A 23,878-nucleotide genomic window follows, 5' to 3' on the forward strand; every position below is an offset into this window, starting at 1 on the left:
TATAGAATGAGATTATCTGTGTAATTTATTTCAGATCTATTTATTTTAAGGTCTATTAAATTTTACTATCTGTATAATTAATCAGGTTGGTTTCACAGTATAGCTTATATGTTGAAAAATATTAACAAGATTTTCTAAAAAAAAATCACCATTTTGCCTCTAAGTGGCTTCTTAGTCTTTTAGCTTTCACTATTAAATGTAATATCCTTCATAACACATCAAGATAAAAAGGACACAAAATCAGAAACCGCTATTATTTTGTCTTGGAATTTATTATGAAATACTAGTGATTTAAATTAAATTATAATGAATTTCCTTTCTGTCATGTAAAAGAGTCAATTATGCTTCAGTAGAGTCCTCCAAAGAGTCCTCATAGACCCATATGGAAGTAGTTCCTTGTTTTCTGGCGATACATAATTTCTTCAGAGTGGTTACTCTGATTTACTCCATCTGCCAAAAAAAGGCAGATTTTCAAAACTGAATCTGTGTGCCTGTGAGCAGGAGATGACTGAAGAGGTAGTCATTTGTTATGCATGTCACACACTGTATATTGATTATTGCACTTGCACTAGATTTGTGTTCCTGGTTTATGTATTTCTTATTGTACGGATCAATTATTTGCAGATAGAAAATGGACCAAACCCAGCTGAAGAAGATTTCAGTCCAGCCAGGGCAAATATTACATTTACCCCTGGGAGATCAATGCTGATTTATAATTTAACCGTGCTTGATGATCAGGTAAGAAGGAGCTGACTTTGTATTTGGTTTGGATGTGTAGAAGGTTAATTCCTGTTCTGGTGAGACTTAGAGTACTAAGTTACAAAAATGCTTGGCTTAAAGAGGGTTAAAAGTGCTTTTGCTTAATAAAGTGATGTTAAATTTTGGCTCTATGACCTCTCATTTTTACTCCTTCTAATGTGACCTCTGTAATTCTCATCAGTGAATATTTTTAGTTTCTGAACATATCCTGGCCGCTCTGACTAGCCCTGTTAGGTGCTAATGCAGTAAGTGTATAAATAATCAGGAAAGGTCCTTGTCGTCTGGCCAAGGAGGATGTTTGCCGACTAGATATAGGTTTATCTCTTAGACTATCCTTCCCATATTGAACTTTTCTCTATTTCTTTTAATTTTAATTGTCTGCCTTTTAATCTTTTAATTGTCTGCCTTGCAAATCAAGCTATGTTTGCATAATGAACTTAGGCTCTCCTTTTTGTCTTTATTAATTGTTTAGGCAAAAGGAACCTGATCATAACATTGCTTACATGGTGAATTTATTATTACCTCCTCAGTGATGCTGGTGCAGCTCCTCTGTCTTCAGTGCACAAGAATCCAGTTTATTCTTTGTTAAAAGCCTCTCACTCATGTGAAGAGCAGACATGTTATGTTTGCCACTAAAGAAAGAATATAACACATCGAATATTCACAGAGAAAACATAGATTGAAAAAATGTATATGTTTTTATGCAGACATGTTTCTGGGTATAAACATATTTTCAAAAATTATTCTAAAAATATATAAGATTCCTAAAAGAAACATGCAATCTAGCAAAGAGCATGAACGCTGGGTGATATTTAATAATTTTGAAGTTTTGGATTGGTCTTCAAAAAAAATATCCTCATATGTTGTGAGACATTCTTTTTATTTCAGAGTAAACAGAAAATTTTCTTCTACTTTTCAATTTGAGATTTTCATTTTTCTTACCCACGGTTTTATTTTATTTTCTTTTTCTTTATAATGAGGATAAGATGGAAAATAGAGGCACCAAAAACCAATTAAATATCATGGGGAGCAACTTAATAAGGAAATTCACACACACACAAAAATCATAGGGATAAAGTGCATGTCTCAGAAGTGCGCAACTTTAAAGGAAATTTTTTTGCATATATTTTTAATGTTAAGAGATTGTGCCAGACTAATGTGTAGAAATATCTTTTTCAGATTAGATGTGATAGTTCTGTGACTTAAGCATAGAATGAAATCTTTCGGCTTTTTAGGAGGACGTGTTTTTTGTTTTCATGTGAGAAATGCTTTGAAAGTTCCATTTCTCAAAGTTTGATTTCTACAGGTGTGGCTGGTCCACTCAGAGAAAGTCTTTCACAGTCATACATGGAAGTTGAATTTTGTGTAAAATGCCTTTGATGATGATGATGATGATGCAATTCACAGGAATCCAATGTTACTCTCAAAACTTAGTTTGAGCTTTTAAGATCTGAAGTTAGGAAGAACAATGGAACAAGTATTTTTCTGAATTGACTAGCCCTTTTCCTAGAGAAATTAGGGGACTGCAGATCTGATCTCCACAGCACTATGTTTATAGTAATTTTATTGTATACATTTCTTTTTTTAGCAAGGAATAATGGCCGCTTTGTTAAGAGGAAATGAAAAAGGCAAGGCAGCACTGGAAATCCTTTATACTGTTGTCTTTGAAGTTTGACTGGTTTTTGTGTTGGTCAATCATGGTGCCATTAAGAACTCCAGAATGCACGATCGATGTGAGATATCAAGGTGTAAACGACAACTGTAATTGTGCAGACACTTTGGCTGTCTCTTAAATGTATATTTTTATGGTGCAAGATGGCATATTGATTAGTGAACTAAATGAAACGTAAGTTAGCATCTATTCTGATACAATAAAATAACTGTTGTATCTCAGTATAGGAGAGAGGTGACTGAAAGCTTTGAAATCGCACATTGACAAAAAAATCCTGCATTGGTCAACAGCACTATGCAAGTTTAAGTGCCACCAACTGAACAAGGGACAGATTTGGCATCAGCTATAAAAGCAGTTGCATGCCTGATGTCTTAGCCCTAGAAAAGGATCTGAGGGTGGCCAATTAACAAATGAGTGTGAAAGAGAAGAAGTATTGGACAGCGGGGTTTTCAGAGCTTTTTTAGCTCAGTAAACAAAAGTACATGAAAAGGATTTGTCAACTTTATAACAGAGTATTAACTATTAGCAAAAAATAAGTAATTTTGTCCTGGAATTCCTCTCAGAAGCAAATAAGACTAGTTTCCAAGAGTCAACAGGAAAGATGAGATGCAGAGATCATAACTAATTTTTGAAGATCTACTTTTCACCTATAGCTATTAATAAATCAGCCTTATTTTTCACTTAAATAGGTTTAGCAGATCAAGAATTGGGGAATAAAATGTAGTAATATAAAGCAAAAATCTCATCCTTAAGTTCTGTAACTTGTGGTTTACAAGTCATTTGTTGTTGTCTGCCACATCAGTTACTGCAGAAGAAACAGCTGAAAGTAAAATGTAGTTTTAAACAATCATCTTGTAGAAATTCCAAAGGCTAATCAATTGCTAAGCACCAGAAAACACTTTCCCAGATCTGTGGCTGAAATTTTCTCTAGGGATGTGGCTGTGTCTGAATGCAGGTTGTGTTCCTTTTCCAGTCGTATAGGAATAGACGGGCCAAGGTAGGTTGTGTTTGTAAGTTGTTTCTGTATTCCCTCCAGGATGCACAGAGGTTAATCAGTGTCAACATCAGGAAATCAAGATGTAAATCTAAATAACAGGGGCAACACTTGTTTCCAAATAGAGGTGGCCTCCGAGAGTAGAGTTTGGATCTCCTCATAGTCTCATAGTTGGAAAGATCAATTTTTTTCTGACTCTTGCCTAGTTTTTGGTTTCGTTTTGTTTGTCATACTACCAGAGCACAGAAGTATGTTGCAGGAAATGGAAATACTCAGTTTTGAGAAGGGATTTCAGCCAAAGTTAAAAGACTCCTCACCTGTTTGTTTTAATATCAAATGGGCTGTCAAGTTTGTATTATTTCCCTTTTCTGCAAAATACGTAAAACATACTTCTCAGAGTGTTCTGCATGCATTTGAAATGTGACTTATATCCACTTGGTAACATTTTTTTTTTCCAGGTACCTGAAAATGATGAATTGTTTGTTGTTCGTCTGAGGAGTGTGGAGGGAGGGGCTGAAATCAACCACACAAAAAATTCCGTTCAGATAATTATTAAGAAAAATGACAGCCCTGTGCGATTTGTTCAGAGTGCTTACATGGTGCCTGAGGAAGCTGATGTGCTGACAATTCAAGTGATCCGTGGTAGGGACGACAGTGGAAAATTAATTGGACCTGATGAATGTGAAGTCTCTGTCACTTATGCCATCATAACTGGGGATACAACAGCACACGCACAGCTTAACGTAGACTTCCTAGATCTACAGCCAAATACAACTGTTGTTTTCCCACCTCTAGTTCATGAAATGTATATGAAATTTAAGATCCTTGATGATGCCATACCAGAAATTGCTGAGACTTTTCAGATTATGCTTCTTAAGGACACTTTGCAGGGAGATGCTGTTTTGGTTAATCCATACGTTGTTCACGTCACCATCCAACCGAATGATAAACCCTATGGAGTGCTATCAATCAACAGTATCCTGTTTGCTCAAACTGTTATCATTGATGAAGACCAAATTTCAAGGTACTACAGATCTTTTAATCTAGTATCTAGTCAGTTTAAGAGATTTGTTTTGTGTTGTTAAGCATCCTTAGCATTTCATTGAAAGTAATCATAAAATCACCACTGAAAATTAAATGTAGAAATCAGCTAGTGTGTTGTTGTTATTATCAACTATATCTACAATGATTTCAAGGGAGTGAGAATGTCTAATTATACAGGAAATATTTTATCATTTATGAACTAGATATAAAAACTGTAAGTATTTAATCACATTATTGGAATACTGCAAAACTATTAATCTAAGGCAGGATCAATGAAGTTGTGGTGCTGCCACACACCGGTTCATGCAAGTAGGAAATAGATTTCTGGCTTCTTTCCCTGGTAAATCTTTGTATTTACTATATATAAAATCAGTCTCTTGTAAAAAAAAAAAAAAAAAAAAAAAAAAAAAATTCTCGTGTGTCTCCCTGAAATACTGAAATATTTACCTTAAACTTAACAATAATTTAAATATTTGTAATTTTACAGAGAGGTTAAAATCAAAGCTCTGTACAAATTTTACAGGCAGGACTGATAAACAATATTGACAGTCTCAATAAAAATGGCCACTGCTAGCTATTGATGGTAGTTCATCCTGAGAAACAATGCATCCGGCTGTCATACTATGAACAATTTCAAAAGAATATTTTATAGTATGTAGAGCCCAGCAGTTCAGTATTAATCTGTCTTACATACAGTAAAGAAGTCTTGCTTTCTAAATGTTGGTAAGTCACGATTCCCAGATATTTTGTTGTAGTATAGTGCTTGTCAGATGCAGGAAACATGACATGTCCAGTATCAGAAATATTGATAACTTAATATTTCAGTACAGAGGCAAATAATTCATTCAGAATCATTATTTAAGTGTTCATGCCTGACAACTGTATTTTGACATAATTTATAAAATGCTGTAGAAAGTTAATAAAGAAAAAGTTCTCTGAAATTTGACTTCCATTTCTGAAGACAAATGTGAAACATGCAGAGTCTCCACTTGTCAGTATCTTTCTCTCTGTAAACAAAATCAGTTCTAACAAATATCTTCAGAGACATTACAGAGAGCTCATGAGTAAGCACTCTAAGACGATTCTTACATGTGTGTTACGATTTCACAAACTCTAAGCCCTGACTCAAATGTCAATTGCAGCAGTTAACATCTATTCCATTTATGTCAGTGTAACTCTTTCAGGGAATCAATAACTAAGCAAGCCAATATCAATTATAATTTCATATTGTGGGGTTTTATTGTCATTGAAAACCACAGGTTTGAAGGGATTACGATTGTAAGAAATGGTGGAACACACGGGAATGTTTCTGTTACCTGGGTTATAATCCGAAACAGCAGCGACCCCTCACCTGTGACCACAGACCTCACTCCGGAGACTGGGGAGATATGTTTGGATCAAGGGCAGATGCTGGTGACACTTCCTCTGGACATTATTGATGATGATGTGCCAGAAGAGGCAGAACCCTACCTGCTGAAACTCTTAGCTCACACAATACAGGGAGGCGCAGAAGTCAGTGAACCGTCTGAGGTAAGTTTGCTTTTAGAATTCTTTTGAAAAAGGCACTAAAAAGTAATAATTAGGGACTTTACTGTTTTTGAGAACATTGATTGGCTAAACTGACTTAAGGGTTTGGGCTTGAATATAAGTCAAACAAATTAATATTTCATATAATCTTAGTATATAGAGCCACATACAAAGTATTTGGCTTAGTATAGTATACAGAGCCAGACCTTTTTAATACAGTAGATTATTCCCAACATACATAGCATCGCATAGATGCCGTCTTCAGGGACCACCTGCTAGGAGAAGGCAGAAAAGTTATTTTCACTTGCTCGTTTGCTGTCTTAATGATTATTGGAATGTTTCACACCGAGTAACAGCTTCAAGAGGAGGGGTTGGTGATTAAGACTGTAACCTCTGAAGCATTAAATAAAGGATGGCTAGCATTGCTGACAGTTTCGTGAGTCAAGTCCCTACTTTGTCGTTCTCAAAAATGGCTGGAATCAACTTGGTAAATAAAATGAAATTTTTCGCAATCTGAAACATTTTAAAGTTATTCACTTCGGCTGCTGAACCAAAAAATCAGTTGTTCAGAGCTCATTCTGGCACATGGAAGATGCATAGTGGGAACATTGCCACTGTCACTGTTGCTTTGCTTGTGTACAAAGAATATTTTGGGGCTGTCAGTCTGATTTTCTTGAGTGCCAATTCACTAAGAACAAAAATGTATGGTGACAGTCAGGACATGCTTCTGTGAAAGCACGAAAAATATGGTATATGGTAACTGTAGCATAGAGTAAGTGATGCTGTTTTCTGTTTTGCAGCTTCTGTTTTACATTCAGGACAGCGATGATGTTTATGGTCTAATAAAATTTTATCCTTTGGAGAATCAGAAGATTGAAAGTAATCCAATGGGGCGTTTTTTATCCTTGAGTTTTGCAAGGGAGAGAGGAACAGTTGGAGATGTGCAGTTGGTTTATACAGCACTGTATATTCCAGCTGGAGCCCTGGATCCTGAAAGAGCGAAAGATGGCATTCTAAATATGTCTAGAAGAAGTATTCTCATATTTCCAGAAGGAAAAACACAAGATACTTTAAATATACCAATAAGAAATGATGCATTTCTTCAAAATGGTGCTCATTTCCTCGTACAGGTATCTCAGTTGTGTTTTGCGGTGTGTTTTTAGCCTGTGTAATATAAAAGATAGAATTTAGTAATGGCTCTTTCCCTTTTAATGTAATTAAAATGATCCTACCTGTTAAAAAGAAAAAAAAAACAAAGAAAAAGTTATTAGCTCTGTAGCTAGGAAAACTTTCTTGGAGACAGCTTCCAAAATATGACATTAAGAGCTTTATTCCTAATCCTTATTTACTACTTATACTATTTAAAAAAAAATTGACTGTTTTAACAGGATTCAGGTGTTAATCACGTAATTTAACAAAATGAAATCCGTGTTGCAGAAGTTAGTTATCTTTTGAGGTATGTTTATTTGCCTATCCCTTGGCTTTCAGTTTAACCAACTTAGGGTTCTTCAAACTAAATTACAGAAGCATGGAGAATTTTAGACATTACAAGCAAGTAGATATAAATGAAAAATAGTCAAAGATCTATTATGTTTTATTTATGTATAAATTTGGCCAAAGAACTTGAAGAGTATTTTTTCTGCTTATCCCTGTATAGGCCCTTTGGGCTTTTTCCTTTTTTTTTTTTTTCCACATATGAATGTGTAAGATGGAAAATCTACCACTGCTAATTAAAATTGGATGGAAAAATTTGCTAAAACTGTATTTTTGGCAGAAAACTGGACTTTTAGCAAAAATCTTTAAAGAAAGAATTTCCACTTTCCAATGAAGGCTTTCATTTTTCACTGGAAAAAACCAAGTTTGCTTACATTTTAGCAAGGTATTCTTCAGATATACTGCTGTGGAAGATCCTGGGCATTGTTATCAGTATTCGTTCTGATTATTTTCTCATCTGCAGTTAAGACTACTCCATAATCTCTATTTCCTGTGATTAACTATTGCCACTCTGGTCATCTGAGACGAAGAGCCCAGGTAGTGATCTTGATACATAGAGAAAGGGATGACTTGGTGCATCCAAAGCACAAATCAGAGAGATATGTCTCAGTTCCTTTAAATTAATCTTTAATATTAAATTAATCTTTAGATTTTAAATTGGAGATCTTCAGAGTTTTCAAATGGAGATGTTGATGTTAAATCTATAGATTTAAAATTGCCAGGTTTTGTCTTTAACTTATGTTCTACCAAAGGTGTTTCCATTACTTCTGGGATCTTGAAAAGATTTATTTGACCCACCTTGTTCTCCAAAAATTCTCTTAAAAAAAAAAAAAGGTAAAAGAGAAAGAGAGAAAAAAAAATATTGAATTATTGCCATAATCATGTTATTGTTTTACTAGTATGCAATCTTTTGTGTTTGCAGTTAGACTGGGAATTGCCTTCTGGAATACTAGAATAGGCTAGTGTGTTTTACATCTGCACAAGATCAGGAAGATCTACAGAATTAAAATACTTAATTCCAAGCCCCTGTTAAAAGATACATTATAAATAACATTGCAGTGTGGACTATGCACAGGACACACATATGATGAGTATTTAAAAATGCATGCACTTTGCCTGGCTTTTCAAACTGCAGATTCCAGGGAGGCGGAGGGGGGTCAGTGTTCTGTACTTTCTCCATGAACCATAAAGATCTTTTTGTTTGAATAAACAAAATCAGAGGGGCTTTCCAGCATAGAAAATTCATTTAGAAACTCATAGAGAAGGAAGAAAAATACCCCTATTTATCACTATGACAATCTTTCTACTTTGTGAATAAACGTTAATCTCAGTGAACATGTTTAGAATGAGAAGATTACAGAGTTTGTACTAGGCACAATAAAGGATCAACTCAGGAATCAGAGGAGGAGGAGAGGAGGAAGAAAGGAAGCTTAAACATGACTGAAGACTGGATAGAGGAACTGGAAAAGTGAGATTAACATTGTCTGTGATACCCTCAATTAAATAACCTACTGTAGTCTGAGGTGCAGTTTTTGGTATGGACAGGAAGATTAACTAATTTAATAAACTACTTGTCATTATTATTCCATTTGCGATGCATTCTTTTCTCCTTATGAACTGATTTGTTTTAAGAGGAAACACTGAAAGAAAAATAAAAATATCCTTGTTCTTCATTAATTATTACTTTAATCTCAAAGTTACTGCCTGGGACCAGAAGCACTTTATTAAGTGAATTGTTTCAGCTGTGTAGTATTTCGGAAACTTTACTGAGCTAACAACCACACAACGGTCCACCTGTGTACTGTTAATTGCAGGATCAGATCCAACTCTAAAAGAAAGCTTAGAAAACAAGCAAAGCAAACAGTCCCACCATCTGTTCCTCACATTCTCCATAAATAACTAGTATGGTTGAGAATCAATTACTGAATACAGCATTTGTAGAACATTTCCATCTATCATCAAATAAAATTGGCATGAATATTTTTGTTTATTACTCAAGCAATAGTGGATAAAAGTATGATGCCACACAAGTATTTTATACAGCTTGGTTTTAAGAATCGAAGGACTTTTAACATCACCAGTTGAAATGGTGATTCATGATCACTATATAGATTTAAATAAGGCAGCTTTCCCCTCCTTCAATAAAACCTTACAGTATGATAATATCTGATTAACTCCAAGCAAAAAACATCCTTGTGAGAGTTAAAGGTGATTGTCATTGGAGGTTCATGTCCCAGTGAAATGTTTGCAGAACTATTTGCAAATCAGCTATGGAAACATTTATTGTAATGATGTATGTAGACAGAATTGCATGGTATAAATTATATTTGAAAGAGATATTTAAACAAGCAAGTCCTACCATCTTTACTACATCAGTAATGCTGCTGGGGTTAGTGAGCGATATGTCTCTTTCAAAGAAAGGGTAAACATTTTTATATTTCTTCTTAGTATCAATAAACCATCAAAAATATGACTGTTCTGAAATACTACACTGATTTTCAATCCTAAGTACAATTCTAGTGTATTAGTTATCATAAATAGAGAAGTCCTTAAAGTCATATAAGAAGGGAAAGAAGGTTGGATCATTCTTCGCCTTCATCAGAGGCTGTAAATTATTATGGTTCCTGTGACTTCAGCAGATTTTTATCAATGTATGACAAAAAACCAAGTTAGGATAGTAGCTTGGGCCACGTGTCAAATCAATACTGTTATTCATAGGTGTAGTAATGAATCAGCTCATCTAGAAGGTTCATTCTCCCTCCACATACATTTAGTTGTGTACACAAACATGATTTGTCTGAGAGGTAGACCATTCAAAGCTCAACGATATCCACTTCATTTCTTTCACACATCTGTTTACACATCTTTGTAACAATAATATTGCCAGTAAGAGAAATTTGTTCTGCAGATGTTTTGGCCCCTCCATGTGAAACTTTGAAATGCCAGAATTGTTCTGATTTCATACTAAGGTTTCTTATTTCTCAATTTTTTCTTACATTTTCCTACAGCTTGAAAAAGTTGAGCTGGTGAATAGGATTCCTCTAGTCCCACCTGTGAGCCCTAGATTAGGTGAGATTCGAAATATTTCTCTAAAGATTACTCCAGATATTGCAAATGGAGAAATAGGCTTTATCAGCAATCTTCCGATTATTGTTTCTGAGCCAGAAGATTCTCCTGCTACAGTGGTAAGTATACCTTTTTATATTGTCCTTTAATATGGAAAAAATATTTGGAGAAAGCAAAGTTTGCTATATTCAGTGTAACAGTTGAAAGTTAATGTTAGGAAAATCCTTCTTCTAAATTCTATCTAATCCCAAATATTGCTTTGCTTTGAAAAAAAAAAAAAAAAGAAACAAAAAAAACCAAAACCAAAATGTGCTTCTAAAACTAAGGTCTGGAATAATGTGCTTGTCACTATCAGAAAATTGAGCTTGGTCTTTGTTTTCTTTGTAAGCATCTAAAACCATTCATGTCTTGATGTTGACTCAGAACAAAAGATGCTGCAGACAGTTTTAATCTCTTACCAACTGCAAAGTTAGTAGTGTAAAGTAGGGCTGATATCACTTCTACATTGCATGGAAATATCTGTGTATCTTAACAGCTGACTGACTTACATGCGAATGCATTTTTTGGCTTGCTGAGTGTTATTTCCAACAAGTGTGCTTTTTAGGTTTCTGAGAACACAAAAAATTATTTTCAAAAGTATTGCCATCCGTCCAAGTGCTGCAGTACCACATGGAGAAATGTGTTTTCATACTTTTTTACTTTTTTCCAGAGTTCACTGAAATCTCCCCACAAATCCTGGACCAGATAACTTGTTTCTCATTCTTAGACTAGAACTGCTGATTAGCTTAAGGAGAGTACACGTTGTACTGTACTGTAATAACCAGAGTAAAATTATGGTAGTTATATTTAAATTCTGGGTTGTGTCTTGACTAAATTGATTAAATCAGTTATACAAGGCTTTTTGTGTTTGTGATTGCTTAATGGTTTGTAATATAAAGAATCTGCCATCTCCATCGCATAGTGATTTGTGATAGAATTTATCATCTCCACTGCCAAAGTATGTAACTGATAAATGGTTAAGAGGTTAAGATTCAGTATATATTTGCATTGATACACTGTCTTTGATTTCATATCATATACACAGGTACAAGTGAAAAAACAAGCTGAACATTTTGAGGTTCATATTCAAATGGTAATTTGCAAGGGGTAGTTGTTTCTGCATCTGGTTTTACAAGTCACAACAGATTCATGTGTTTCACAGGTTTCCATTGCATTGCATCGAGATGGGACTGATGGTCAAGCAACTGTGTTTTGGAGTTTGAAACCTTCTGGTGTCAATCAAAAGGCAGTAACACATCATGATATAAGTCCTTTTAATGGCTCTGTCATTTTCTTATCCGGACAAAGTGATACTACAATCAACATTACTATTAAAGCTGATGATATACCTGAAATGAATGAAACTGTGTTATTAACCTTGGACAGGTATTGTACCCTAGTCTCTATTTGTATGTGTCGGTTGTAACACTCAATTGATGTATAACAAATTAGCACAGTATTAATTAGGAGGTATTGCCTGTAGTGTGTTGATAAGTGCCTGACGGAATATTAGGCCCTTGATTCAGACTATGTATGGATACTTGTTTGGAGATCAATGGAAGAAACTGTGTTGTGTTTATCATCGAATGACTTAATTTTGTTTATATTTTCATGAAAATAACGTGTGCTATTTAGAAAGTTATTTCAGCTTTGATCTTCAGATATAGCTCTTGGTTATAACATGTATCTTTTCAGAAAAGTAATATTTACTGAGGTAATTGGGAAAACTGTAATGAAGAGTAAACAGTAATACATAACTGTGTTTCTGCCAGAAAAAACGTTTATAGCTGGGGTGTCATTGCAGAATTAGATCAGCTTTTTATTTGTTTGATCTGTGCATTCCGTACTGCTTGCTCTTGATAATTAGATACTTCCATCACAACTCCTGGCTTCAAAAATTGCCCAGTGTGACCATTACCACACTCGTTGGCTACAAAGAGAGAAATGGTGTTTCTGAAGCACAGTGTTGTAGTCTCCCTTCTGCACGAGATCAGGGTTACAGGATAATTAAAACCTTAAGGGACCTCAGGAGATGCTATTGCCTGCGTGTGAACACTACTCACAATACTTGCAATAGTTCATATCGAGGAGTGTATTCCCTGCCCTGCTTCCAGCAACTTAATTGCATATATAGTTTAGAAATACCACCACTTCTACTATCTCCTACTAGTCTAAGGTACAATTTTCCACTTTTTCTGGAAATATACTGATAGGAGCCTGCCAGCAGCAATGTCCACATTGAACATTTGCTACTTACACAGTCCTTACCTCATGCAGAAGTATTTTTGTCCTATATAGGAAGTGCAAAATAGCTCTTGGGAGCTTCAACACCAGATACCCAAGGTGATTTCTTACTAGAAACCAGCAATCAGCTCCTGAAGCTGTTGCTGATCCTGTTTCCGAAAGCCTGTGTTTTGAATAATACTCTGTCGCACAGGAAAGCTGTTATTCCATTGCAGAATTGACCTGCTTCTGTGAAAGCTGGCTGGTGGAGGCATCTAGTGCAGAATGAGTTATCTAATTCTACCTTTGCTACTCACTACGTTGAAAAGACAATCCAGTTCAAGACAGAAATAAAGGGAGACTATTGCATGTATTTCTCTGCTTTCCTGGTTCATCTCAAGGAACTCATTAGTGTCTCTGGCACAAAGGGGGAAACTATAATAAGATTAGAAATTACAATGAAAGTTGTGAAGGGGTTGTGTAAGGTGGCCAGGAAATAGGGGCGGAAGGATAAGAAGTAAATAAGTAGATAGAGGAAGTGGATGGTATGAAAGGTTGACTTTTTCGAGCTGGCAGTTCTACAGGTGTCTGCCACTTACTTTGAGTAGTAACCCCATGCCGTGCCTTGGAGGTGATGGCTGCAATGAGGATTGAACTGGCAGCTGAACAAATGTGACCACTGTTCTGTTTCTATGATGTGTGGTGGGAGCAGCAGGTTCTGCTGGTCACAAAGTGGCTGGTAAAAAGCATGTGAGCTGTAAGCAGCTTTCCCAGACTTGGCAAGGTCAGAGAGTGAAGTAAGGAACAGGTGCTCTGGCATGGAAAAAGAAGTAAACAAGATGGAGATAAAATCTGAACTTTTCTCTAGACTTGGATGCTGTCCCCAAAGGCTATGAGTGACATTTGGCAACTATGACATTAGCAGAAGCCAAGACTGAAATGACTGCAAAGATCATCCTTTCAGTACTGGAGATGACTCTTCAAATCAGGGTTGAAGGATTCTGGCAGGGTTATGTGTGTAAGCTTGTAGGGTTGCTTTCTTCATAGTTTGTATTTTCTGGATGAAGAGAAGATTTCAGTTTCCAAGGCTGGCAGCCAGCACCTCACAGCAGTAGCGAATTGGCATAAAAACAAAGATGCACTGTGCTGTGGATGTGTTTGTTCTGTTCTATAAATTGTAGTGTAAGTCAGCAGGAAAATAGAGCTTGTAAGAACTTTACTGAAACTATAGACATAGAAATATATTCATAAGCATTCTATTTATTGTAATTAGTAATAACATGGATAAAATAATAAAAATAATTAGTTCTAACAAGGATGTATTATTTACAACTCAGTGGTATAGTTAAGGAAGCTTACATTTTAAACAAGCTTCAATTGCATCCATAACTATAAGAGAAACTTTCCAAGCCATTTAAAATAGTATTTTCTTTCCTTGTTCTGTGGCCTCTGTCTATGGGCTGTAGATATTAAAAACATCTCTGAATTATGACCACAAAATGGAGGCCAATGTATATCACAAAGAAGATGCTTCCAAAGAAGACAGATGAGTAATAAAGAAGCAAGACAATCTTGTACATGCTGAAGCTTCTTCATATTTTCTTTTTTTAGGAGCAGCTTCAGGTTGAATGCCTGACCATATCTGAATAGGCCTGAATTGAGACCAAGCATAAATAAAGCCAGATGTCTGTAGTGCAATCTGTATGAGAAAGGCCTTGGTCTTCTTGATGAATGTAGGTGGAATAGGCCATGGAAATTGTGTGTATGCTTTGTGAAAGCATGTGCACGTACTAGGGCTGTTCATTTTACCTGGTAAGCACAAAGAGAAATAAGTTCTTTTTAAAAATCCGACTGTTGTTCTTTCCTTCTGCACAATGAATTCTCCTGCTGGCTGTTGTTATCCCCTCAGTAAGGTGCAGATACACAACTACCGCCGTTTGGCAATTGGCACAAGTTGGAGTTCAGGACCTCCAGGGCTTGCGGGCTGTGTTTGCAACTCTTAAATGTGTGGGGGCGAGTCTGAGAACCTGCAGAGTTTGGGATCTGCAAACAGCCATATGCTCATTTTGATCTGTGAAAGTGATAATCTATGAACAGATGACTGTTTAAATAGTCCTGATTCTCAGATTTTTTTGAATCATGACTCTCATAATTTAGGATGCCAGAGCAAATTCATGTACGTATGTTATGACCTAGATCTCATTTACTGTATACAATAAATCAAACCTGAAGCAACGCGGTGAGGGGACTTTTATAGTGCTAGTGATTTCTGTGATGCAATACAAATTTCCACAGGCTAAAATTCTCTCTTGAGTAAATTTAGAAAATAGATTTTTTTTAAAAAGTGCAAATGCAAAACATATTTTTGACTATTTCATTGTGAAAGGTCTGGTAGATTTTTAACGTTTTTGTGTTGAAGAGATTACTTCATGTCAAAAAGTTAGCAGATCATAGAAGGCCTATTTAAAGCCCTGCACACTGTCTGTGGTCCTTAATTCAGGGCTCAGGTGGTGATTGTACATTGTGGGTTGCTCTCTGCACTGGCATGCACAGAAACAATGGTATGCTGTTTAATGGATCTGGAATTTTCTCCTAACTTGATGATTTCCTGTGGCTAGTGTCTGTTTCAAAACCATGTCTATCTAGTTAAGTAATTTTTCTATTAAGTAATATGTGTGATGCTATAGAAATTATCTCTTTTGGTGTAAACCGTTGACTTTCTCTTTAAAGGCTTGATCAGACTTTGTTCTCTTTAAAGGCTTGATCAGACTTTGTTTTGACGGCGAAAAAGTTATTTGAAAATAGTAGCAGAACATTGAAAAGAGTGCTACTGGACACCTACTGCTAGCTTTTATTACTTTTCAAAATAAAAATACCATATATCTCCTGCTATGAGTAACATAAAGTAGCCTACAAAATCAAATAATTTGTGGATTAAACCTGGAGAGAAGGTGTTCCTCTGAAGAGAAGCACTATGGAATTTATAGTGTGGCAAATCCTACTTTAATACTGTTCTTTAAAGCTAGGTCTTGCCACTAATTAAATCTGTAGATAATCCTGAAAAAATTGAGAAGGAGAGAACACTGGCTGCAAATCTAGGAAGCAAATTGAGTAACATTCCACAGGTGATCTGAATGCACATTTTCTGAGATACCCTGATAGAAAAGAAAGATTTTAGAGAAGTATGTTTTTAATAGTAACAGCAACACAGATTCACAGCTGCAGTTAAGTTTCTCAGGTGCCTTTCAAAACATTCACTTTCTGCAGAATTCCAATTCTTTGCTCAAAGCTATCAAATAGAGCTACATTGCATCTCTTAATAATTATTATTTTATCTGCAGTGTATTTAGTTCATAATAACATTCAAATTGCCATGTTACTTTAAACCCAGTCAAAAATCTCCTTTCTGGTATTTTGTAGTACTATGTGTTTAAAAAAGTGTAAGAAACATTTTGAAGCTTTAGTTGTCCTAATTAATATGCAGTTCTTGCTAAATAATAATTAAGGAGTTTTAAATAAATAATTTCCCTAATGACGAGTCATTTCACATGAGATTTGTCATATGGAAACTGTTTTTTTTAAAGCTATTTCAACACAGAAAACACAGTTACACAGTTTGAGACTGCATTTCTTACATTAGCATCATAAACATTCCCCGGGATCATCCTCTGTGATAAAAAGAAACTCTATGTCCACAGGTAGATGTTTTATGGAAAAAGTTAAGCTAAGGAGAAAAAAAGTCAAGTGGTTTCCCAGTGAGAGAGAGCTCCTTACTCTTGGTCTAGTGCTCTCTCTAGTAGCTGAGCTCCGTGGCTTGGCTAAGGAGCTGTTTTAACTCTTATCATTACTTCTAAATGCCTTCACCAGGGCAAACCATGAGTTTTGGAAGTTCTGGATAGACCTTTTTTATTCCGTTTCCACACTCCTGTTGTAGGTGGGCTTAAAGGGATGGTTCCAGTATAAGTTGGGGAATGACCTGTTGGAGAGCAGTGTAGGGGAAAGGGACCTGGGGGTCCTGGGGACAGCAGGATGACCATGAGCCAGCACTGGGCCCTTGTGGCCAAGAAGGCCAATGGTACCTGGGGTGGATTAGAAGAGGGGTGGTCAGTAGGTCCGGAGAGGTTCTCCTGCCCCTCTACTCTGCCCTGGTGAAACCTCATCTGGAATATTGTGTCCAGTTCTGGGCCCCTCAGTTCCAGAAGGACAGGGAATTGCTGGAGAGAGTCCAGCGCAGGGCAACAAAGATGATGAAGGGAGTGGAGCATCTCCCGTGTGAGGAAAGGCTGAGGGAGCTGGGGCTCTTGAGCCTGGAGAAGAGGAGACTGAGGGGCGACCTCATTAATGTTTATAAATATGTAAAGGGTGAGTGTCAGGAGGATGGAGCCAGGCTCTTCTCGGTGACAACCAATGACAGGACAAGGGGCAATGGGTACAAACTGGAACACAAGAGATTCCACGTAAATATGAGAAGAAACTTCTTCATGGTGAGAGTGGCAGAGCTTGGACCAGGCTGCCCAGGGAGGTTGTGGAGTCTCCTTCTCTGCAGACATTCAAACCCGCCTGGACACCTTCCCGTGTAACCTCATCTGGGTGTTCCTGCTCCGGCTGGGGGGATTGGACTGGATGAGCTTTCGAGGTCCCTTCCAAACCCTAATATTCTGTGATTCTGTGATTCTGTTTCACATGCCATGAAGAGTGAAACAGGACTAAACTGATCCTGTGTACTGAGAGGCAGTTTGGACTTCTTGACTCTGTGATGAAAGGACCATAGATGAACACCACGTTGTTCTTGACTATTGTCAATACATGTAGCAAGGGCTGACGTCTGGTGGCCTGGGGGCTGTGTGGTGGTGCAGAGCCAGGAATCCAGCCCGATAATGTGGCTGGTAGGTAGGTAACGGGGCAACCTGGAGTCCAGGGCATCAGGAAAGGTCATGGCAATGGGGAAGGTCAAGCCAGGAAGACACATCAGGTTTAGGCCAGATGATGGTCACTGCAATCAGGCACAGCCCAGCGATTGCCAGGCAGGTCCACAGCCAGGAGACAAATCCAAGGTTGAGCCAGGAAGTCACCAAGTGGGTCCTGGTCCAGGGGTGTTATGAGAATGTATGTGTGTGTACCTCAGAGTGCAGACACAAGGGATCCTCTTGTGTAAACTGTTTGTTGCTCATGTATTAATAACAACAAGTCTGTGTTGGAAACCTAAACCTAGCTGCTTCTGTTCCATTTTTACATAAAATCATAGAATCAATGTCCTGAAGGATCACAAGGATCATCGAGTCGAACTCCTGTCCCTGCACAGGACAACCCCACAGTTCACCCCGTGTGTCTGAGGACATTGTCCAGTCTCTTCTTGAACACTGTCAGGCTTGGGGCCGGGACACCTCCCTGGGGAGCCTGTTCCAGTGTCCAGCACCCTCTGGGTGAAGGACCTTTTCCTCATGTCCAGCTGACCCTCCCCGGCACATCTTCCTGCCATTCCCTGGGTTCTGTCACTGTCACCAGAGAGAAGAGCTCAGCCCTGCCCCTCCTGCTCCCCTGCTGAGGAAGCTGCAGCCCCATGAGCTTTGCCCTCAGTCTCCTCTTCTCCAGGCTGAACAAACCCAGGGACTTCAGCTGCTCCTCGTACGGCTTCCCCTCCAAACCCTTCACCAACTTCGTAGCCTCTTCTGGACACTCTCCAGTAGCTTTATCTCCTTTCACCCTGTGTCCCCAGGCCTGCACACAGTGAATGCTCCAGGTGACGCCGCCCCAGCGCAGAGCAGAGTGGGACAATCGCCTTGGCTACTTTATGCCATTTTTGAATAGTAACCAATATTTACTATGTCAGAGCAGTGAATAGCAGTCTGACCAGTCATGCAGAGAAAACATGGTCAGATCAATCAATCAATGAATCAATCAAGTGATCCTAGTGTTGGAAATGGGCCTTGGATATAGAAACCTCCCAAACAATTGTTTCCTTTAGCGGTGGGTGGGCTGAATCTGACTAGTTGCTTCCTAACTTCTAGATTGGAGTCTGACTTACACTGTCACTGTTTTGAAGTAATAAAGCATTGCCAGTCTTCTCAGTCCTTTCGAAGAACACCTGGAGATGCTCAAGATGCTCATCTTATGGTACCTTGTGGCCCTTTCATGTCTGCTGCCCTCTTCAGATTTCTGGGGTGCTGCCCTTGTACATCACAGCACAATATTAGATTCTAGCACAACTCTTCAATTCACCTTAAACAGCCTTTTTTGTTTGAGCTGTGTTTGGACTCATGCATTGTAAATCCTTGAAGCTGAAAGTGATTTTATTTCTGGCATGACCTTTCACTTTCTGATGAATTATTATGTCTTAACTACTTAAGCTTGTACATACATAAAAAACCCCTCCCTTGACATAATGGTTCATTTGTATTCTCTGTTGTAAATTGTATTACCAACAGCTTAGTGATATAATTATATTTTAGCATTACCAACCCTGGAATTTTCTTCTTGATCTTTTCATTGTGTCAACACCTTGATGGCTTTGGAACACTTTTGCATATGTTTCTGAAGGAAGGCAGAATGTCTCAATATATAGTATTTAAAATATAGTCTCATTGGAAATCAGTGAGAAATTTCTATTAGCTCAGATTGCCTATTTGAAAGAATGTATTTTCCTTTATTTTCTCAAACTTTCGAGCGAACTCTTCTCGTATTGAGTTCTGGATCTGAGTTCTTTTTGAGATTAATGAAGTCAGAATTTCACTTTATAAATGCTGCGGTAATCCGTTTATGGTATTTTGATAGGCGATACAGGTTTATATTTCATGTATACTTATTTTAGATTAAGAAAGTCAAAATGCATGATTATCACTGCAGAATATTACTGACCTTTCTTCTGACTTGATGCGATAGTTTTGTTGTAAGTGCTTGACCGAAATGTAACCATTAAGAGATTGGGAAATACTCTTTTCTTATTTTGCTATTTTGGTTTGTTACATTTTTATATTGGTATTTTACTTTGGTAATCTGGTTAACTGAAAAATTGACAAAAATAAAATTTGATATGATTTTCTGACAAAATAGTTGTTGATACGTACCTGTTATAATTCCCACCGTACTTATTTGTTTTTATCATTACTTTGGCAAATTGATGAAATAATATATTATGGAAGCAGGTAGGGAAGTGTTTTGTTGTTTGTTTATTTTAATTGAAGAGCTGTTTATAAATTAGGGCTGCTGATGCAGTCGTGAGTACGTACAAAGGCTAGCAGTAACTGAGTTCTTGGGGAAGGGCTTGGCAGAGTGTGTCATGAGCAGGTCTTGACACACTGAATTGGTCTTCAGGTCATTTCTCCTAACTGGGAACTGCCCACTGGCTAGCATTTGTCAACAGGAAAATGCCAAGCAGGTAAAGGTCCCATAGAAAGAACATTATAAGCTTTTGAAAGGAGAAAGAAAGTGATTTTATTTTTAATCTTAATTTTATTTTTTTTAAATTTTGATTTTCTACATTTATACTATTGAATTCTAGCAAGTCGCACTTTCGTTCCTTCCCCCATCCCCTTTTTTCTTTCTTTCTGTGCTGACAGGGTAGAGACAGAAAGGTTTGTCGTGTACTTTGGGTAAGTGCAGCAAGCTCTGCTTTGTCTTCAGTGAATCAATGCTCTGTTTTGCAAGTGGTTGGTTTTGACAGAATCTGTCATTTCTTCTCAGGAATCACATCTTCTGCATGCACGCTTGCCCTTCGGTGTTTAATTTGATGGCATGAGGTTCTGGCTTGAAGGCATTTCTTTAATCAGGATCTCTGAACGGTGAAAGTTACAAATGCATGGCTCGGTGTTTGATATTTAGTATTTAATGCAATAATGGAGTAGCTGTTTTAAACTGCCACAATTATGATTTGCAGCAACTAAATGACTGAACTGACTTGAATTGTAGAGAAGAAGTTTTCTGTGGTCAAAGATGAGCAGTTATCTTGTTTTTGAATAACCTATATTTAGATCTGTTGGCACAAGTTATTGTGTCTGCTGACGTATTTTTTTAATGTGCAATAAACATGTCACATTATCCTATTAAATAGATATTTCCTGGTTTGCATCTAGTATCCTGCCTGTAGACTTTGCTACAAGATACATTGCTATCTGTTTTTTTTGTAAGTTCACAGAATCACAGTATTGTGATTTTTGTAAGTTGGAGCATCCCAATTATTTATGGAGTGGTTTTGTAAACAGCTCTGGAACTGATTTCAAATATTGAATATAACAGATCACATTTTCTTTCTATATAAAAAAAGTGTTTGATGAAGTCTGGGTTGTAGTGCAGTGAAACCATAAAAATATGTACAATATGTTGGACAAAGATTTCATTGAAATTTTCTTCCAGGTAACATGGAATATGCACAGGAATCTAAATACATAAAGCTCCATGTAATAAGCCATAAGCCACAAGCAAACTGCCTTCTTGATGGGTCCTTCAGTTGTATGTTTTCTGGCATTTTTAATGTAATGAACTGAACTTAAAACAATGGCTTTGAAAAATAAATCTGAGGAAATTAATGCAAGAAATGTGCAGCATCATTCACTATATGCGTTTAGGCAGCAGGTTTATGAGTAAGAGAGGAGAAAGAGAGCTACTGAGAGTAGATCCAACACTCCCCAGAGCAAAACTGGATCCTACAGGTAGGGTCCACATCCTACAGAAGGCAGGTTAATGCACAGATGAGGATGAAACCCACAATATTCATAGAATAGTTTTGGTTGGAAAAGACCTTTAAGATCATCGAGTCCAACCACTAACCCAACACTGCCAAGTCCACCTCTAAACCATATCCCTAAGAACCTCATCTACATGTCTTTGAAACATCTCAAGGGCAAGTCTCTTCCTACTTGCAGCAATAGTAAACTTTGCAGAAGAGGGTAAGAATATATAGTTATCAATGTAATTTCTATTTGCTTAAATGATTTTGGATTATCCTTTAGGTTTTGATCCAAATACAAAGTAATAGTGAATGTAACTCTAATTTTTTACTGCACAATTCTGTTTCTTTTCCTGTGTGGTGTGTGCATGTGCCTAAAAACCCCCAGATCTCCAACTATAAAAACTAATCAGAAAATGAAGTAACTTCAGAAGTAAAGCTGTTTTTTTCTTTACAAATGGATAAAACATACTGATAAGTCTTTCTTAATTCATTTGATTCTTTGCAGGTAATTGTTTGTTTTCATAATTTATTCATAAAATCCATCAGTATTCCGATGTTCTTCACACAGATGCAGATTTACTGCCAAACAGAATTATCACTGAAAAAACCCTCTTGCCTTCCTTTCCCAGGGTCAGTGTGGAAAATCAAATACTGAAATATGGGTTTACTACTTGTGAAATAATTATTTTAGAAAATGATGATCCTGGAGGAGTATTTGAATTTTCTCCTTCTTCCAGAGGTCCTTACAGTATCAAGGTAGCTGACTTATTTCTCTTAATCATTACGGACAACTTAGTTTAAGCGGAGTGCTAGAAAAAAAAAGCTGGATTTTATTTTTTACAGGAAGGGGAGTCTGTCGAACTGCAGATTGTCCGCAGTAGAGGAAGTCTTGTCAGGCAGTTTCTACGCTACACTGTAGAACCAAGAGACAATAATGAGTTTTATGGAAGCACGGGAATTCTGGAGTTTAAACCTGGTGAAAGAGAGATCATAATTACTCTTCTGACAAGGATGGATGGGATTCCAGAGGTAAAAATTACTATTTTTCTGTCTTCAGATTGTATTTTTTTAGGCATATTAATTCATCATTTATTAAAATATAGGCAAATATATAATAGAAGAGCAAGTGTGTAATGGCTTTTCTCCAGAATGTCTTTCCAGCCTCCAAACCACAGATATCTGGATAAATAGCAGGTGTATTTGGGTTCAGTAGTCCTCAGTGATTTGGGGTTTTTTTCTGTGAATTTAAATAGTTATGTTTTGAATTCATGTAAGTTGTTAGCGTCCATGACATTCTGTAGTATAGACTACCATAGTTTAATTGAAGAACCACTTCCCTTTTTATTTTTTTTCTAGTAATCAACTGCTAGCTTCACTCAGTGCTCTCTAATCTAGACTAATATTTGCCTTATAGATATGTAGACACAATACCTGTTTTAGTGTTCCTTGAAGCATTAACTGTGAACTTTTTTCAAGAAACATATAACTACAAAGTCCCTTTAGATTAATAAAGCAAGCTATTACATTCTTTCTAAATTAGTGTGCTGTTAATGGTTTTAAAATCTTTGCTTTCCCTGTTACAAAGCCAGAAATGATAATAAATCCTATAGAAAAGAAAACTTAGCTTTCAGGGAGAATTACAAATATATATTGTGACAGTGAATTGATGTGATTCTAAGATAAGTACACAAAATAAGTTCATACCTATAATGATTTTTGGAGAAAATGGTCCTATCAGAGACAGAAATATCTAATTGGTTTTGTGTGCTGATGGTGAAGTACAAACACTTTGTGCATGTAGAAAGTGTGTGTGATTTTCTTTTGTTTAAACTTATATCTCTTTCTGCCTGACTAGGGACTGTGCATGTCTGCTGGTCTGTTTTGGATGTGAATACTGAATATGTATTTTTATTCTGAACTGAGTTTTTCTCTTCTAGCTGGATGAGATCTATTCTGTGGTACTCAGTGGCTACAGTGAAATGCCAGGCAAGATGGGGAATGCCACAATGGTCAATATAACCATTCTGAAGAATGATGATCCACATGGTGTCATTCAGTTTCTACCTGGTGAACTGCCAGTAACAATAAAGGAAAGTAAAGGAGAAATCATCTACACTGGTAATTCTTTTTTTATTAGAGTTCCTGCTTCATCTGCTCTCTGCCCCTGTAAGGCTGCTTCTCCCTGTTCACATTTCCAGGACAATATCTGTCTCAAGTCTCCACTCAGGAGTTTCTAGAGTGGTTCAGTGCCAGCAAGATGAGCAGTGGAGCAGGATGGGCCTGGAAAGCCAGAGGGACCCATCCAGCAAAGAAATGGCTTGAAAATATTCCAGACAGGAGGGATGCAGTGTTGATGTATGTGCAAAGTGCAACCTGGAGGTAGCAGCTCTGTTTG

At 37.0% G+C, this 23,878-nt stretch overlaps 1 protein-coding gene across 1 annotated transcript in view; it reads left to right on the plus strand.

Annotated features, from left to right (window-relative positions):
- The window catches only part of ADGRV1 (adhesion G protein-coupled receptor V1), a 288,101-nt gene that overhangs the window by 30,935 nt on the left and 233,288 nt on the right, over nt 1-23,878 (plus strand). The window contains exons 6-15 of the mRNA XM_065656969.1: nt 625-738; nt 3,884-4,449; nt 5,729-5,999; nt 6,797-7,126; nt 10,499-10,675; nt 11,758-11,981; nt 20,375-20,407; nt 22,113-22,239; nt 22,327-22,512; nt 23,421-23,601. Coding sequence (XP_065513041.1) covers nt 625-738; nt 3,884-4,449; nt 5,729-5,999; nt 6,797-7,126; nt 10,499-10,675; nt 11,758-11,981; nt 20,375-20,407; nt 22,113-22,239; nt 22,327-22,512; nt 23,421-23,601 — 2,209 coding nt within the window. The remainder of the gene's footprint in view (nt 1-624; nt 739-3,883; nt 4,450-5,728; nt 6,000-6,796; nt 7,127-10,498; nt 10,676-11,757; nt 11,982-20,374; nt 20,408-22,112; nt 22,240-22,326; nt 22,513-23,420; nt 23,602-23,878) is intronic.

Source organism: Caloenas nicobarica, chromosome Z, assembly GCF_036013445.1.
Source record: "Caloenas nicobarica isolate bCalNic1 chromosome Z, bCalNic1.hap1, whole genome shotgun sequence".
Taxonomy (NCBI): Eukaryota; Metazoa; Chordata; class Aves; order Columbiformes; family Columbidae; genus Caloenas; species Caloenas nicobarica.